The 17,924-nt window shown below is 38.1% G+C and overlaps 1 protein-coding gene across 1 annotated transcript in view; it reads right to left on the reverse strand.

The window, feature by feature from the left end:
• gabrb2b (gamma-aminobutyric acid type A receptor subunit beta2b) overlaps nt 1-17,924 on the reverse strand; it is a 147,539-nt gene that overhangs the window by 30,490 nt on the left and 99,125 nt on the right. Inside the window, exon 5 of the mRNA XM_030154627.1 lies at nt 17,224-17,306. Within this exon, the coding sequence (XP_030010487.1) occupies nt 17,224-17,306 (83 nt within the window). The remainder of the gene's footprint in view (nt 1-17,223; nt 17,307-17,924) is intronic.

Raw genomic sequence — 17,924 nt, forward strand, 5'->3', positions numbered from 1 at the left:
CAGGTGGGATTCCCTCTGGGATTCCCCTCTGCATGATCACATGATGACGTCAAGATGGACGTGAAGCGGAGGCAAAAACAGGCGGAAGGAGAAAAGAGGACGAACTCAGCCCATTTGAGCAGAGAGTCAACGCTATTGTGGGTGACACTTTTCTCACAGGGCTGACTCGGATCACCCCCAAGGTAAATATATATTTAGTATTTGTGTAACTCACACATAAGTTTATTCCACGGGTCATACAATAGTCTGATCACAGCCAAACTAGGTAAAGGTTCATGGAAATCAAAGGCTTCCACTTGTGTTTAATTACTCAAATTATTATTTTCCAACAATGAGACAGAAGACGGTCAGACGCAATATCATCCTCCTGTCACAGAGGCTTCCTGTTGACTTCCCAGCGTTAGCCGGTCCTCCAGTCCGCCACAGCCCACTGCTGATGCCCATCCGACCCGCATGGGTCCGTGCTGACCTGAGTCACCAGAGGACATCGTGAGGACAATCGGCGGAGTCAATGAACGACTGGACCGACTAATAAATGTTCTCACAGACATGAACACTACATTAAATGCATTTATCAACCAGGGAATTCTGTGTCCTTGTCTCTTTATATGGTTGTTGCTTAATGTCCTCCCGGGCAGGATTAGCATTGATGGGTCCAGGGTCTGGTTGGTTCTGGTTCTGGTGGGTGGATGTGCTGCTCTGACATTAGGATGACGTGCCGGTGTGTTCATTGTTCTTCTGTGTATCTCCGATGTGCCCATCAATCGGAGTAATGACCTTTTTCACATTATTAACAGTTTCCCAGTGTCACCTCTAAGTGTTGCCAATGATTCAAAAGCACTAGAAACGTGCGTATGCCAGCTATGGACTTGGTGTGGTGGACTGCACATTTCCACAGTCATTTCACTCTTTATACATCTGAACGTGAGTGTGGAAAAGGGCGTACGCCAGGTTTTTGTGCGTACACACGTTTTATACATAAGGCCCCTGGATAGTGTTTTTATCTTAACACCATGGACAAACTTTTACATTGTTAGTAATGGGGGGGGGCTTATTTCAGGAAAATTTTCAGATTCAACTTTAGCCCAGATTTTCTAATGCTCCCATGTCTTGGGAATACAAAAATGTGAAAAAATTTCAAATCAAGCCCAAATTGCCCCCCCCCACCCTGAAAATTACTTTTTCAATCCTGAAAACGTGGGTTTTTTGGCAATTTTCAAACCTTCTTCACTTTTGATAAAGTACAATGTAACAATATGCTCATGCTGGGCCCTTAAATGTTCTTTTGTGAGACATGTCATGTCTTAAGAGTGGTTTGCACTACAAAAGGTGTAGTGTCAAGGTCAAATTATAGGTCAAAGGTCACCCAAATGGTCAAAAATGCATATTTCATGGAATTAAGCTGTTAATGTTGGTTCTTCAAAATGTTGGGCTCAGGTTCTCTCCTCAGAACACATCTACTGACCACAAACAACTTCCATTCAATCAGACACATTCAACACAACTATTTACTCAATGTATTCTCCATATAGACATGTCAAAAAGAACAAACGGTAGTTTCACATGACTTTGACATTTACATGTATATATCCCATTGTGGGCGACACGGTGGTGCAGTGGATAGACCTGGTGCCTCACAGACAGAAGGTCCTGGGTTCGGTTCCAACACCAGTCAACAAGGGTGGGACCTTTCTGTGTGGAGTTTTCATGTTCTCCCCGTGTCTGCGTGGGTTCTCTCCGGGTACTCTGGCTCCTCCCACCATCCAAAGACATGCACTGATAGGTTAATGGGTTAATCTAAATCACCCATAGGTGTGAATGTGAGAGGGATTGTTTGTCTCTATATGTTCAGTCTGTGATGAACTGGCGAAATGTCCAGGGTGTACCCCGTCTTCGCCCATAAGTAGCTAGGATAGGCTCCAAGCGACCCCTGTGACCCTAGTGAGGATAAATCGGGTTCAGAAAATGAATGAATGAATGAATGAAGTGTTAGTGATTCCCGCCAAAATGTGTGCTAGCGTTTCCCGCCACACTAATGGCGGCAAATTCAAATGGAATATACATGTTGCAATATTTTGTCTCTAATGTGGCTTTAAAAGGGTCAAAGGCCTTGGGGGATCCCACCAGGAAACCAGAGGGAAGAGAACTTTGGACAGATTTGACAAAATGTTGGAATGGTATGAATCTTTCAAAAAACTAGGCATTTTGGTGACCTTTAACCTACAATATGACCTTAACATTAGACTTTTCATAGTACAAAGTACTCTTATGATATAATATGGCACTTACAAGATCATTAAATAGCCCATCATGAACATATTTATACATTGCACTGGACAAAAAAAGTGGAGAAGCTGTGATAGTTGGGATTTTCAGAGTTAAAAAAGTAATTTTTGGGCTAGGGGGGTTATTGGACGAAAATTAAAAAAAAAATTCACAGGCGTGCTTGGAACATCTTGTTGTATCAGAAAATCAGGGCTAATGTGGTATTTGATATTAAGCCCCCCACCCCACCCCCACCCCCTATTGTTAGTGGGATGAAGTATGGTGCTTATTCTGTGTCGCTGTAAGCTGTACTAGGATAAGATGCAGCCTATCCAAGGATTATGAGGGTCAGAAGTGCATTAAACATAACCCAAAGCTACATGATGATGATTATTCTCATGATTCTTAGAAATTACACAAACAAAATTTAACAACATAAAACAATATTTATTGGTAGACTTGGTAAAAACTGCCTATGATTTGTTGATAATTTGTTAATTAACTCTTCAGGCGAGTCTCACATCTGAGCCAGCATACTACATCAAATCCTGTCAATCCCAAACCCTAAATCCTAAAAAAACTCATCGGGCTTCATGCAAGAACATTTACATATTCATATCTGAACTATCTGTTGTTTTTTTTTAGTACAGTGGGCTCATTCAAGCATGTCACATCATATTTTTAACTTTGTAAATCTATGTAAAAACTCTCTGTACTTCATGTTTTGTTGAAAACTGTAAAAATATGAAAGTGTATAGAAATTTCAATGTCAAAATTGCTTCAAAGTAATAAAATGTGTAGTCTTTTAGTGAAAAACATTAACAACAACTTCATGTCTGGAACGGATAGACTCCAGCATCTCTTCAACCCTCATGAGAAATAAGCGGTTCAGGATGGATGGGTGGATGGATGGAAAAAAAGTGAATTTAGCAAGTTCTCCTAAATTACTTACACATGGTATTTAGGAACAAATATGTCAGTGCATGTAATTTTTACATGATGCCAAATGAGTTCATGCTGACATTTAATGTAATCTTTATCTCTGCCTTAAATAAATTACAGCTAAGATTCAAGATTCAAAGCGTTTTCTTGTCATGTGTACAGTAAAGAAACAGGTTTCCCTGTACTATGAAAATCGTACTTTGCTGTGATGAATGAATACGAAGAGAATTTAACCCATAAAGACCCAAACATCCACTGGCAACCAAAAGCATCTCACTGATCTAAAATGGTTAATTCCTGTTGATCCACTAATCCTATCAATACATGTCAATAATTGCTGTAAAACACAGTTTTTCACCTTTGATATGACCCATTTGGACACTCAGAGACTCTATAGTTACCGTAGAAACACCATCATCTTCTACAACATTGATTCACCAGTAAAACCCATAGAGTTTGATAAATGACAGTGGATGGAGACACTGGGGTTATGTTCAGTTATTGGTATATTTGCTGAAAAAGTCACTTTTTCTTCAGTTTTCTCGGTTTCTGATATAATGACCCGCAACTTTAATTTGAGTTTTTATGAACATCTACATAATCAGTAAACAGAGTATAGGAAAATACATGATTTACACTGAAAAAACACAAAAAACAGAGGATAATATTAGAACAAATGGTGATAAATCACTTCAGAAAAGTTAAATATAGACAAAAAAATACATTTCAGAACTGCCACAGTAGTAGCACTGGGTCTTTATGGGTTAAGACGTATAAAAACTGAAATGGAATAATTTAACCCTTTCATGCATAGTGGTCACTACAGTGGACAGATATTCTCCAGCTGTTCTCTTGTATATTCATGGGTTTTGTTGTTTTAGTTCCATATCAGCCAACACAGTGGACGCTTATGCACTGTAATTGATACCATTACTGTAACTTTGCTGTTCTAGATAAACCTGATCTGCACTAACATGGTTGAGTTTTTTTTTTTTTTTTTTTTTGTATTATCTCCATGAAGTGAGTAATAGCTAGTATTAGAGTATGACCCCTAAGGTCTAAAATGAGACAAAACATCAAATTACCTGCATTAAAAATGTTTTTGTTTAAAACCCCTTTAGCCCTATCGGTCCGCCCACTGGCTGAAAAAATTATATTAATATTCATCTACTATAAAAATATAATAAATCAGGACAATGGATGTTTTTTTTCACCTTTTGCTCAAAGTTTAAACCCTAATGTTAATAAAAGTACATGAAAAGTGTATTTTAGTGCAAACTTTAATGTTCAAACATGATTTTTAATCTTTGTGGGGTGAAATATACGCTATTAAAAATCTCCGACACAAACAATTAATTTATGTATATCATCGTCAATCCAGCCAAAAAAAAACAGGTGAGGATAAAAAATTCCAATTTCTCTTTTAGTTTGGTACAGTTTACTCAGGCATAGTAATAGATACAATATTTTAGACAATGTGAATAGATTCTGTGAGGTCTGTAAATGTCCATAGACACCAAGAACATCCATATGAACCTTATTATTGTGAAGTAATTCTTCATTTACTTTGGGTATGTCTTTTTAGGCGTTTTTCACCCTGAAAATATGGTCAGGGTTAAACAGGTTAATAGTTTTCACACAGTTGATCACTTTCTGATATTGTGTTTAAATACATGTTTCTTTGCTTCAAAAATTAAAAACATGGGTCCGGCTAAGTAGACATTTTTGTAACTATGAAAAATAGCTTTGTTAAAAAAAAATTCAATTGCATTGTTTTTTTCAGGCCTACAGAGGAATAAAAACACTCAGGAAAAAAAACTGTGACTAAGGTTCTCGTAATTCATGCATGAAAGGGTTAACTTGGGAATGAAAACAAACAAAACAAAGTGGCATATAAGAATGGTATGCAAAAAAAATGAGCATCAAAATCTAAAAAATATAAAGTACCATTACTAAGAGAAAAATATATTTACATAAATGTGCAATATTTGGGTAATTGTGCAAACTGTCAGAGGTAAATGTGTAAAACTGCCTGACATAAATAAGATGTTAAATGTGCAAAACTGTCAGAAATGAACAGAAGTAACTTCGTACTTAGTTTAATATGTTGCAGGTTAAGTAACATGACCGAAAATTTCAGCTTTTATTCTTCTTTGTACAGCTTCAAAAAGAAACAAACTAGACATTAGTGCTTCTCCATCTGTAGTCATTGAGCCATGTGTTCTGTCTGTTTTTCTTTTAGTGATCACACCACATTCCTCAAAACCGAACATGGTTTTGTGTGGTTGCATCATTCTGTCTGTCTGCGGTCAGGTGAAGGCATTTTCTTCAAAGGTGATTTGCTGCTACAGGGTACGTGGCAGATCCATAATAAATACTAGAAAAGCACTCTGAGAGTGCAGACCTCCGCCAAGGCAGATCAGTGCCCCCCCCCCCCCCCCCCCCCCCCCGATCACCACCAAAATTTAATCATTTGTTCCTTGTGCCAGTATCAATATTTCCTGAAATTTTCATCCAAATCTGTCCAGAACTTTTTGAAAGATCTGGATCAGTCTTTGCCATTTGATAGAACACCCCATTGTAAATCCCAGAGTCAAATTGCATGAGATTTGCACAATTCCCCCATATTGTGATTTCCACCATAAATATTAGTCCCATATTTATTTTACCTATATTTTAAGATTCCTTGACCATGAAAACATACCATTAGCAACTGAATTCATAATTATATCCTTATTAGTTCAGTAGTTATTCACGAAAATCACATTTCTCGTAATGGTGGTTTTCTTCTTGATCTAGCTCCTTAAGTATTAAAGCTACATGAAATCCGGTGGCATACTCCCGATGCGGAACTGACTGAGCTACACGATGGCGCTTGTCAGAAATTTCTACCTTTAATATTAAAGGCACAGTAGGCCAAAAAGTAAGGGCACCCCCATTTTTTATATAAATTGAGATAAAATCCGCCTTCTGGATCAGATCCGGATCAGCCTTTGAAATGTGATAGAGGACCCCATTGTCAATTCCTGAGTTAAATTTCATGAGTTTTGGTCAATAATTAAGCGAGATATTGGGAAACGAAAATTTTGGCCCCATTTACCACAATGTTAACGAAAATTTCAAAGTGATCCAGAATCCAGGATTTCTTCCGGATCACCCCCAAAAGTTAATCATTTCTTCCTTATTCCATTTCCAACAAACCCTGAAAATTTCATCAAAATCTGTCCTTAACTGTTTGAGTTATGTTGCACACTAACGGACAGACAAACAAACAGACAGACAAACAAACAAACCCTGGCAAAAACATAACCTCCTTGGTGGAGGTAATAAGGTCAGGAATTGTTTTACGCATTTATACGCATTAGGGAAATTGTGAAAACCACATCTAAGTGAATTCATAAGTTACTCTAGTGAGGCTGAAGTCTGAGTCCTGTAGCAAGTTTTTGATTTTCTAAAGTGGAGTCGAGTCGTGAGGTGAGACTTGAGTCTAAAGTTCAAGTCACGTGAGCTGAATCTGCGCCTCTGTTTCCAAATAAAACTTTGTCCCGTATTCAATCTCATACTTGTACTGTATGTGTCCAGCTGTTCCCATCCCTTTAATTTTGTTTCAGTGTCATTCAGCCCTTCCAAATAATATTTACTTTAATTTGTTTCATACTGTGGTTATCAACGTCCCAGTGTTTGGCACATTTCTTCCTCCGTCAGATGCTGTACGAAATTAAGTGAAAGTGATGAAGAGGGTGAAAGCAAATGTGTGACAGAATACACAATGAGAGGAGAAGGAATTACAGGATAGAGCCGCTACACAGTATATCTAATAATTACAAAACAATGAAATTAGATGAGAGAAAATCAAAAAAAAAAAAAAAAATCCTTAATTCTCTCAGTCGCGTAGGATTAAACTCATGTCTTCGGTACAAAGAAAAAAAATCTTTCTGTGTGACAATATGCATTTTACGCTAGCATAAAGGCTTCTCTCATGGAATCCGAAGTCTTAGAGCGTTGGCAGGCCAAAAATAAATGAAATTGTTCATGATAGCATCAGAGGAGATAGCAATACAATACTAAAGCTATTTAACTGGGACACTGGCATATCTCCCTGACCAAATCTGACTCCAGGCCTTTTTATCAAGCTTATGAAATAATGTCTCAGTTGATTTGTTTTAATGGGCAAAGAAGGATTTTGGAGGGAGATAAAACGCTGGATTTGACATTGCTCTAGGCACACATAATAAGGGATAATAAAGTTGTTTTTTCACCTATAAATGGTTCTTTGAAACATCATATACCTGTTAAAAAAGTTAAGGATAGTTATTAATTTCTGCAGTATCAAATATAGTATTTACATGTCATGTCATCTCTAAATGAAGATGCTACAAGTCCATGTTAGATAGAGGAATAGAGTTTTAACCCTGTAAAGCCTAAACCATTAAATCACTGACAGAAAAATCCAGTTCATTGAAACTGAAGCCTTTATTGATCCTTCTGAACAACCCCCATTTTTTTTTTTTTTTTTTTTTTTTTTTTTCAAATATCAATTTCCATGTATGAGTTTGGGCAGTGTATCTTGTTGTAATTGGATTTTCTTTTCAGAAACAAAAGAAAAACTAGTGGTTAATTGATTTTTGTTTTGAAATAGAGGAATTAAAATTGAATTTCAAGGCGTTTTTCTTTTTCAGTTTCAAAACAGATAAACTAAATTTAAAAAATGGATTGATTTTCATTTTCTCTTTCTACTGAGAAAAAAGAAAGTTACTACCTGACAGAAGTGGAAAAACGGAGTCATTTTCATTGTCATTTTCAAGGTGAGAGCGCTAATGATTAGGTCACAAAGATTCTTACAAATGATGGGTTTGTACGAATCTTTCAGTTTGTACGAAATCTGGAGTTCATAGACATTTGTGAAGGATGCATGTCTACGATGTCCAGATTTTGTATGATGACATTAGTCCTCTTTCCTTGAAAACGACAACAGGTCCGGTCTCAGAAAATGAAAAAAAAAGACAACTGTTTTTGGTCTGTTTTTCCATTTCTGTCTGGTAGCAACTTCCTTTTTTTTGTTATTAGACAGAGAAAACAAAAATCAATCTGTTTTTTAAATTTGGTTTATCGGTTTTGACACTGAAAAAGAAAAACACTTTGAAATTCAACTTTAATTCTTCGATGTTAAAATGAAAATCAATTAACCGTGAGTATTTATTTTGTTCCTGAAAAGAAAATCCAATTACCAAAAGATACACTGACTGAGTTTCAATTTTGTATCATTTTTCATACATGGGGTCTCAGTGCTCAAAAATTATTATTTTTGAATAAATAAACACATAATATAACAAAAGCATGTCTAACAAATTGATAATTCCTTTTCAAAATTGTCAAAGTTCTGCCTCCTTCCTCATTAATGACAGTTTTGTAGTGTCACTGGAAAGGCCTCTGGTGAATGAATTCCTCCCCCCTGGTGGATTATCCGTGCATTGCATGTACGTAATTGTATACATCAGGTTTGTCAAGAAAAAAAATATCACACTGATCATGTAGAGGGCTTCAAAACTCATGCATCAAATATGATACGTTCGGCGTTATAGGGTTAAGTGAATTCACAGTACACAGTTCAACCTAACCTGATTTGTAGAAATAGTTTAAAACTGTTATAAGACAAGATCTGTGTCAACTTGATGCATATTTATAGACAATAAAGTGTAGCGCCGAAGCAGTACACATGGAAATCAAGCTCACGTTCACTTAAATAAACATCAGTGCACACATACACGAACAGTCGTGTCAAATCAAACCCATGGAAACAACAGCCTTTCTTCCTGATCTCCTCTGTGAGCTCCACTCTTAAATATGGTTCAGATGAATTCTTGATTCCGTGAAGTTCAAAGAGACTTTAATGTTATTCCTGGTGTCCAATTAAAAATGTCTTCAAACTTTTGCCGTGCGCGGAACGGTGCGGCTGACTGCATGCCTGGACAGGGACGGAACATCTAAAGATAAGATAAATAAATAAGCCATGCAAGCCCAAGTGTAAAAACTATTTACACCCCAGAGGATGTGTGCGCTTTCTAAAAATGGGCTCTGATAGGAAGAGATAGTGAGAGAGAGCGAATGGAAGTGGCTCTGTCCGTATGATGTGGATCGTTGGTGCAGAAAATATAACTATTATTTGGTAGAGATGCTGTAATGAAATGATAGTTTCATTGCAGCAGCAGCACAAGTGTGTGAAATAACAGTCGTAATGTGCCATTCATTCTCCTTTCAGTGTGTATAGACATAAACTGTGCCCCGGCATCTATGTGGGAAGATGGTATTTTGTATAGTACTATTGTTGGTTGGAGTTGCATTTGTTCCTTAATGCTTTTTTAAAGTAGTGTCAAATAACCATTTTTACTGTCTCTTTAAGAGTACAGTCAAACCTTTGCTTGCAAATCAACACACGTAATGCTTAAGCAAAGTATTCAGGGTTTAACGCGTGAGTGACCCTACCTACTCTTGTTATGATTTATTGAAAAACCATACAATTTCTGCACTTGTGAAGTCGATGTTATGTTCTATTTAACAGAATCAGCCCGCTGTGAAGGCTACTGTAACGCAGTGTATATACTGTACATTGTAAACTGCATCACCGTAATAGTGACCCCGAACATCAGGAGGTTAACCCTTATGAATAATACAGTGAATGGTATTTCCTAGCACTGAGGTAAAACCTTGTTCAGCCGGCTACACGAGTTGAAGTCCTGGATTACACATGTATTATAGAGATGCTGAAGATGTAGCAACAAAACAAATACAGCATGACAAGGCTTGGGTTGCAAGGTTAATAAACCAACTCGAATCCGCTGCTGCTCAACATCTGTCGAGATAGTGTGGTTTTTATAGCCAGAGGTCTAGGGTACATTTACGTCAGAGTAAAACAAGCCACTAAATGTAGAATAATATTGTTATGAAGCCCAAAAAACAACAGTGCAGACAACATCAGAATCTGAAAAAATCATGTATGTTTTGCAGGATCATACACAGATATTATTTTGGGTGGAGGTCCATAAGGGAACCCACTCAGAAATGATAAACAGGGCGTGAAGTGTGAAACCTAAAAAATACAGGGTTTTTTTGTGGTTTTTTTTTTCGAGCGTGGGGCGGTAGGTGCAGCAGTTATATACGTGGGGTGCAGTCCATAACCGACGTAACTAACGCTAGTGTGAAACGAAAGTGAAACTTTATATACAGTCTACTCTCGTTAAACCGCCCGCCGTTATACCGCCATTTTCGCTCACCAATGACCAAAACCATTGCACAAAAATCCCCAATGCATTATTCCATTAGCTACCGCCATTTCCGCCTATCGCCATCCGCCAGCCCAGTTCCATGCACAAACAACACTTATACCATTGATTTCCCGACCGTTATACCGCCAGCGTGATTGCCATCAAGTACACATAAATTTTAACAATGCACTGAAACAAACGCGCCAGACGCTGATCGCGACAAGCTACGAGTAGGTCTACGGAACGGCCACCGTTCATTTATCGCAGAACACTCAGTAGGTCAGGATGTCGGGAAGAGGACGTGGGATTAAGCCAAAGCCTCAAGATGATGGGGTGTCATTTCCCGACACGGTATAATAATGCTTAAAATGTTTCCCCACTTTAAATGATCCCTTACAACATAACAGAATCAAGATTTATTTAGAAACGCAATTAGAACGGGTTAACGGAGGCAGCATAGACATCATATAGTAAAGACATGCACATTATGGACGCAACGCCATTTTCGCTATACCGCCAATTTGGCCGTGAACGGAAGTTGGCGGTATAACGAGAGTAGACTGTACTTTCAATGTCCATCTACCAGGTTCTATTCAGAATCAGAGTCAGAATCAGCTTTATTGGCCAACATACACATACAAGGAATTTGGCTTCAGTTTTTACATTGCTCTTGACATAGTTTTGACATGAACCCAGATATGAACCCACAACATAGAACAACAGTCCACTGGAGACAGAGACAACAATGGGTGGAGATTTACAGTGGATTTACAATGTATTCCTCTATTATATAGCAGATCTTACATGAAATTTTCACAACTTCTAACCTGTATACACTGGACACACAAATGCTGGGCTCCATGAATTTGTCACGTTTACACCCACCCCCCCACCCCCCTTTTTTTTTTTACGGTGCCCCAGTGCATGGGGATGTTTGCAAATTCGGAGACTGTCAGCAGTTCGGTTCAGTTGAACGTTAGTGCCAGTAATGTAGGATATAGGTGGAAGAAAACTCAGTCACAACCTGCCTGTTATTTCCATTGGTTGGTTTTCCCCCCTGAGGATGAAATTCACTGAGCAGAAGTAGGGATGTTAAAAGCAGAGGGGGGGTTGATCACCCCTACCCCCCCCCAACAAATCGCACTCTGATGATAAATACTACAATTTAGTAGGGGGTGTGACGATACACTCAGGTCATGAGATGAGACAATACACGATATTGGATTCACAAGAATGAGACGAGATGATATTTCACATTAATTTTCATTCATTCATTCATTTTCTGAACCCGCTTTATCCTCATTAGGGTCACGGGGGTCGCTTGGAGCCTATCCCAGCTACATAAGGGCGAAGGCGGGTTACACCCTGGACAAGTCGCCAGTTCATCGCAGGGCTGAACATTAATTTTAAGAAAACTAAAATGACTAAATATGTGACTGGACAAACAGACTTTTTCATTTAACAGTTACAAAACAATGTAGGTGCATTCTGAAATGTTTTATAACTTGCATCCATGCATGACCTAAGCATGAACTTTTAACTGTTGAACTTCTTTCCACAAATAACATTAAATATTTCTTTTTTTAAAGTGCAAACATATGTGCAAAATTGTAAAATGGCATCATATCAGCTGCGATGACACCGCAGATGTCTCTCGTTATTGCCGTGGCTCTGCCGTTTGACTCTGGGAGTTTAGGTGCAAAGGCATCTGTCAGTGTTTTCTGGCCTTTAGCCGTTTTATTTTCTTACAGTGCCTACATATTGTCTGTCTTGTCTGTCACTCGGTTGCCGTTTATAGAGTGAAATTATGAGGCACAGACCGCATGGGGGGGTGGGGGTTTTCTCCTATCCTACCTCTTACCTAGAGGTTTGGATAGCTCACGGTCTGATTGGCTTCTGCCCTGTTCCCACAAGACAGCTTTTCACTTAAACGAGAAATACTGTCACAATTTCGTCTCACCCCACCACTACAATTTAGTATTTATTCTGTAGCACATAGTAGCTCACGACTAGGCTTATAAAAACTAATTCATGTTGATTTCTGTACTCTCATACAGATGTTTAGTAGACTACAGATTTCTACAAAATGATAAATTCACACAGAGACAATAATCCTTAGCGTTTCCTGTTACTTAAGACCATAACATTGAAAACAATGCCACATTTTGTTTGATTTAGTGAGCTTGTTCTCAATCTAAAATCATCCCATACTGATACTTACTCATCATCCTTTTTTTTTCCCCAATGCACTGTTTTCTATAGTGTCATATTTCAGCATATAGTGATCCGATGACTCCTTAGACATCAGAAATCAATGGCAGGCTAAATCATGTTGCTAAATAGGAAAAAGGCTCAGAAGTCAGCTGCTGGGAATGGATATGGCTGTGAAGGAGAAGTTTTGTATTTTTTGTTTTCTGCTCAACGGAAGGAAAAACTGCTGCACTCTACAGAGGCAAAAGATGAACTAAATAAGAAGGAAATATTCAGCAATTTCCAGCTTTAACTAATTTTATCTTTCCTCAAACTTCAGACATACGTATTGTTATAAACCAATAGAATCAATTATACAACCAAACCCAATATTCTTCCCTCTTTAGTTAGATCATGTTGACTGGGGACCTTAAATGTGTGTTACATGCACAGATCAGCCGTAACATAACTGGCAGGTGAAGTGTGGGAACATTATTACCTACTATTGTGTAGATTCCCTTTTTAGTACCAAGAATCTCTGATCTGAGGCATGGACTCCAGGATCTGGTACGAAGACTTTAGCTGCAATTCCTTGAACTCATGTTTTTAATGACATCTACTACTGAATATATAAATATGTATTGGTGTATTTGGTGTCCATCAGATCCAAGTCTGACACAATATTAGCAAGGGAAGTAAGTGGACGGTGGACATTTCATTCTGTTTCAGTATTATATTAACCTGATGAACTGCCCGTTAACAAAGGAAACTTTAATTTTCATTGCACCGTGGCATGTTTATATGGAAATGATAGTTTTCTGAATTACCTATTACCTCCGCCAAGGAGGTTATGTTTTTGCCAGGGTTTGTTTGTCTGTCTGTCTGTTTGTCTGTCCGTTAGTGTGCAACATAACTCAAAAACTTATGGACAGATTTGGATGAAATTTTCAGGGTTTGTTGGAAATGGGATAAGGAAGAAATGATTAAATTTTGGTGGTGATCGGGGGTGGGGGGGCCCACGGGGGGCGCGCAGACCAGAAAATTTCATCAAAATCTGTCCATAACTTTTTGAGTTATGTTGCACACTAACGAACAGACAAACAGACAGACAGACAAACAAACCCTGGCAAAAACATAACCTCCTTGGCATGGGGGGGCCCACGGGGGGGGCCACTGATCAGCCTTGGCGGAGGTCTGCGCTCTCCGAGTGCTTCTAGTTTGTCTGTCTGTTTGTCTGTCCGTTAGTGTGCAACATAACTCAAAAAGTTATGGACAGATTTTGATGAAATTTTCAGGGTTTGTTGGAAATGGGATAAGGAAGAAATGATTAAATTGTGGTGGTGATCGGGGGTGGGGGGCCCACGGGGGGGCCCATTTTCAACAAACCCTGAAAATTTCATCAAAATCTGTCCATAACTTTTTGAGTTATGTTGCACACTAACGAACAGACAAACAGACAGACAGACAAACAAACAAACAAACCCTGGCAAAAACATAGCCTCCTTGGCATGGGGGGGCCCACGGGGGGGGGCCACTGATCAGCCTTGGCGGAGGTCTGCGCTCTCCGAGTGCTTCTAGTTCAACAAGTGACAGAATGGTGTGAATTAATGTACCAAAAGAACGTCAGCATTATTTTGTGTGTGTGTGTGTGGTGATGTGATAACAATAGATGAATGAACTTTCTTGTTGAAGTTTAAACAGTATGATAGCTCCATCCCACTTTGCACAAAATAACTATGCTGATACAGCAAACACCAGGTTGAAAGAGCTTGTTAGTGTATGATTAAAAGTTGCTATTTAAACACAGGGTCAGCAATTTGGATTTTGCCAAAAATATTATAAAAGGTCATCATAAAGGAATGAAAGGCTGATCCATAGCTGAAAGTTGTACATTCAACCTGTCAAAGCCTGTTAAATCACAAGCATCACTCAGTGGCTCAGTGGTGGGATATTAGGGGACGCCGGAGCAATCAAACTATCTGGAAACAAGCCAGCAGACAGAAAAAGAGCCGAGCATGAGATTATGATACAAGCAAATGTTTGAAAGAGTAAAGTAGGGGAAGTGAGGAGGAACAGAGGCACAAAAACACTCCAGTGCACATAGGGACTGATAAAATAAAGGGAATAGACCACAGCTGCACAAAAAACCCAACTATTCAATCCAATGAGTATAGTCATCAAAGGTAACAATAGATCTAAAACAAAACAGCAGAAATCCCCTTCATACTGCGGCTCAATAAACCCCCCCCAACTCCCAGGACTCAGATAAAAAGGGGAAATGAAAGTCTGTATGTGTGTGTTTCTGAAATATTTATCCAATTCCCGTCACATCCTCAAGTGTTTGCTAGTTCACACATGGACATACAGTACATACAAAAAAACAACAAAACACCACAGGTATGCATCTGTGCACACACAGAGCTGCAGCCACTGTTCCCAGCTGGTGTATCATGAACTTTACTGTCAACGAATTAAAGAGAAGGATGGCCACATAGGTATGTCTATGAGGCACATTCGTTTGTTAACAGCCGATGTCACACTCTGTTCCCATCTCTTGGCTGCAATCATTTCCTGAAATATGTCCAAACAAGTAGTTTAAATGGACGCTACACAGTGTGGGGTAACATTTGTAGTTAGAAGCTCTACAGTACCTTCCCAGACAAATACTGGCTTTCCTATTAGGACATTTGGCAAGAGACACAGTCAATGACCAAATACAAATCAGTGCATTGTACTGCACTGTGTTGAGCAGGTTATTGGACATTATCTTTCACTAAAGAATAGATGCCTTTAAATGTATTTACAAGTTACACTGATCAAAGTGAATCTTATTCAGTATTTTAAACACTTGGGATTATTTCAATAATACCATCTTAATGTGGAATTGAAGATAGAGTCAAGATAAACCACGATTTAACCCTTAAAGACCCAAACATCCACCTTTAACCAAAACCATCTACTGATCTAAACTGTTTAATACCCGTTGATCCACTAACCTTGTCAATACATGTAAATAATATGTGTAAAATACAGGTATTCATCTTTTCATGGTCATCAGATATAACCCATTTGGATGTTCAGAGGCTCCGTAGTGAGCATGGAAACACTGTCATCTTCTACAACATTGATTCACCAGTAAAACCCATGGAGTTGGATCAATGACAGTGGATGGAGACACTGGGTTTATGTTCAGTTAATGACAGATTGGACTGAAAAAGACACTTTTTCTTCAGTTTTCTCTGTTTCTGATATAATAACCCTCAACTTTAATCTGAGTTGTTATGAACATCTACATGATCAATTAAATAAATATAGGAAAATACTTGATTTTCACTGAAAATTTGCAAAACACACAGGGTAATATTACAATAAATGGTGATAAATCACTTAGGAAAAGTTAAATAGAGAGAAAAATTTGTTTGGGAACTGACACAAAAGTCACACTGGATATTTATGGGTTAAAGTTTAGTTTTAAAGTTATACACATAAATGCAGTATCAACAAATAATACCAATAGTAAAAAGCAGACTGGCAAACTGGTCTCACATAGCCAGACCTATCTCCACAAATTCTTCCAAAACAAAACAGCACATAAAGACTGTGTCTTTGTCAAAATTTGCCATGTTGAAATGAAATGGTTCAATACAATAATAATGTAAATTTACTCTTAAGACAGAATACGATTGCATGTAAGTTGTCCCTTTAACTCCATCCTTTAACTTAAGGTGATACGTGTGGACATCTCAGCTGCACAACATGCCTACTACGGTGAATATAACTAATAAACATAGAATTATGAAGAATTAATGATGTTTACATTTCAGACAGAATATAAAGATGTAAAACTAAGCCATTTAATTCATTTATTGATTTCAAAAATATACGCGATATTATGATTTCGACCTTTATGTTGCAGTCTTCACCAAAGTTGGTAATTTTATGTATTCTAAATACTTAGTCTAAAAGCATATCATCCACCGATGACTAAAACTCAAGCATGTTGTTTTAAAACTTTCCTATTCCATGATATTTTGTTTAATATTAGTAACCATTAGTGAGGTTTCTTGGCCTTGTTTCTCTTATTATGAAGGTGTAACACTAAACACAACAGGACTAATTGAGAAGTGTCGCATTAGAGCCACTCTCAATGCCATTAAACACAACATGGACAACATGTGCAACATGCTACAATCACCTGAACACAACAGAAGGATTAAAAAAAACATGTACTGTGGCAAATTTTACTTTTACCAAGGGAAATACTGCAAATTGGATGGGAAGGATTATGTTGAAAATATTAAAATTCTTGGTAAATCCGTGCTCTGCTGTGGGGCACAAATATTAGCAACTCAGTGCACATAGGTTACCCATAATTCCTGACAGACGACTGAACAAAGCTGTAATGATGCTAGCCTTTAAAGAATGACTGAGAAAGTTGCAGATGCTGAGCTGACAATGTATGGCTGCCGAAACAAACTTACCAGAGTCCCGAAATTTTCCACAAAGTTGAGAAACAAAATATCAGTGAATGAAAGGATTAAAATAATGATAAAAAATTACTTACAACTTTCTATCTCAAGCGTGCAGTTTTGTTCGTCCAGTGGATACCGCCGCAGATCCATCATACATGCAGCAGTGGTGGTGATCCTGGAAAGATACCAAGCATTTCATGTTACGTTCAGTGTCATCTATGTGATCGTGACAGATTGATAATGCAGTACCTGGTAGTGAAAGGTCAATTTTACAGCGAACATGCACCTACAAATGACTAAGCAAGATTTCCAAAGGCTGTTTTTTTTTTTTTTCGAGGTTTGGGGGTGGCAAGTGTGAGGACTCCACTGGGGATTACAGGGCCAAAGCTAATCCTTGTGTCCCAGTTTTAACATTGTTTGGATAATCCTGTGGGTCCTCTTCAGGCCCTATTGGAGAGGTGAGTCACTACAGGGATCAAACTCTGTGGGACAGCAATGACAGCAATAGGCCAGAGATAACGCGAGTGGAAATGCCCTGTCATACCCCCATGAACTGTGACGGCTAAAGGGAGATCTACAAGCTGATTACATTCTCAAGTGTTGCTTTGTTTTATTTTATTTATTTTTTTCTATTTAAGTACTACTAAAACACGGTCTTTTCCTTTGAATAGTAGTAGTAGTTTATTATTACTGAGCAGTTTAGAAATACAGTTAGGATTGGGTTTAAGATTACAGATTTAAACTGATATAATTTATGTTGCATTTCAACTACGTGTTTAACACAGAAACTAGT

The sequence above is a fragment of the Sphaeramia orbicularis genome, chromosome 14, assembly GCF_902148855.1.
Source record: "Sphaeramia orbicularis chromosome 14, fSphaOr1.1, whole genome shotgun sequence".
Lineage (NCBI taxonomy): Eukaryota > Metazoa > Chordata > Actinopteri > Kurtiformes > Apogonidae > Sphaeramia > Sphaeramia orbicularis.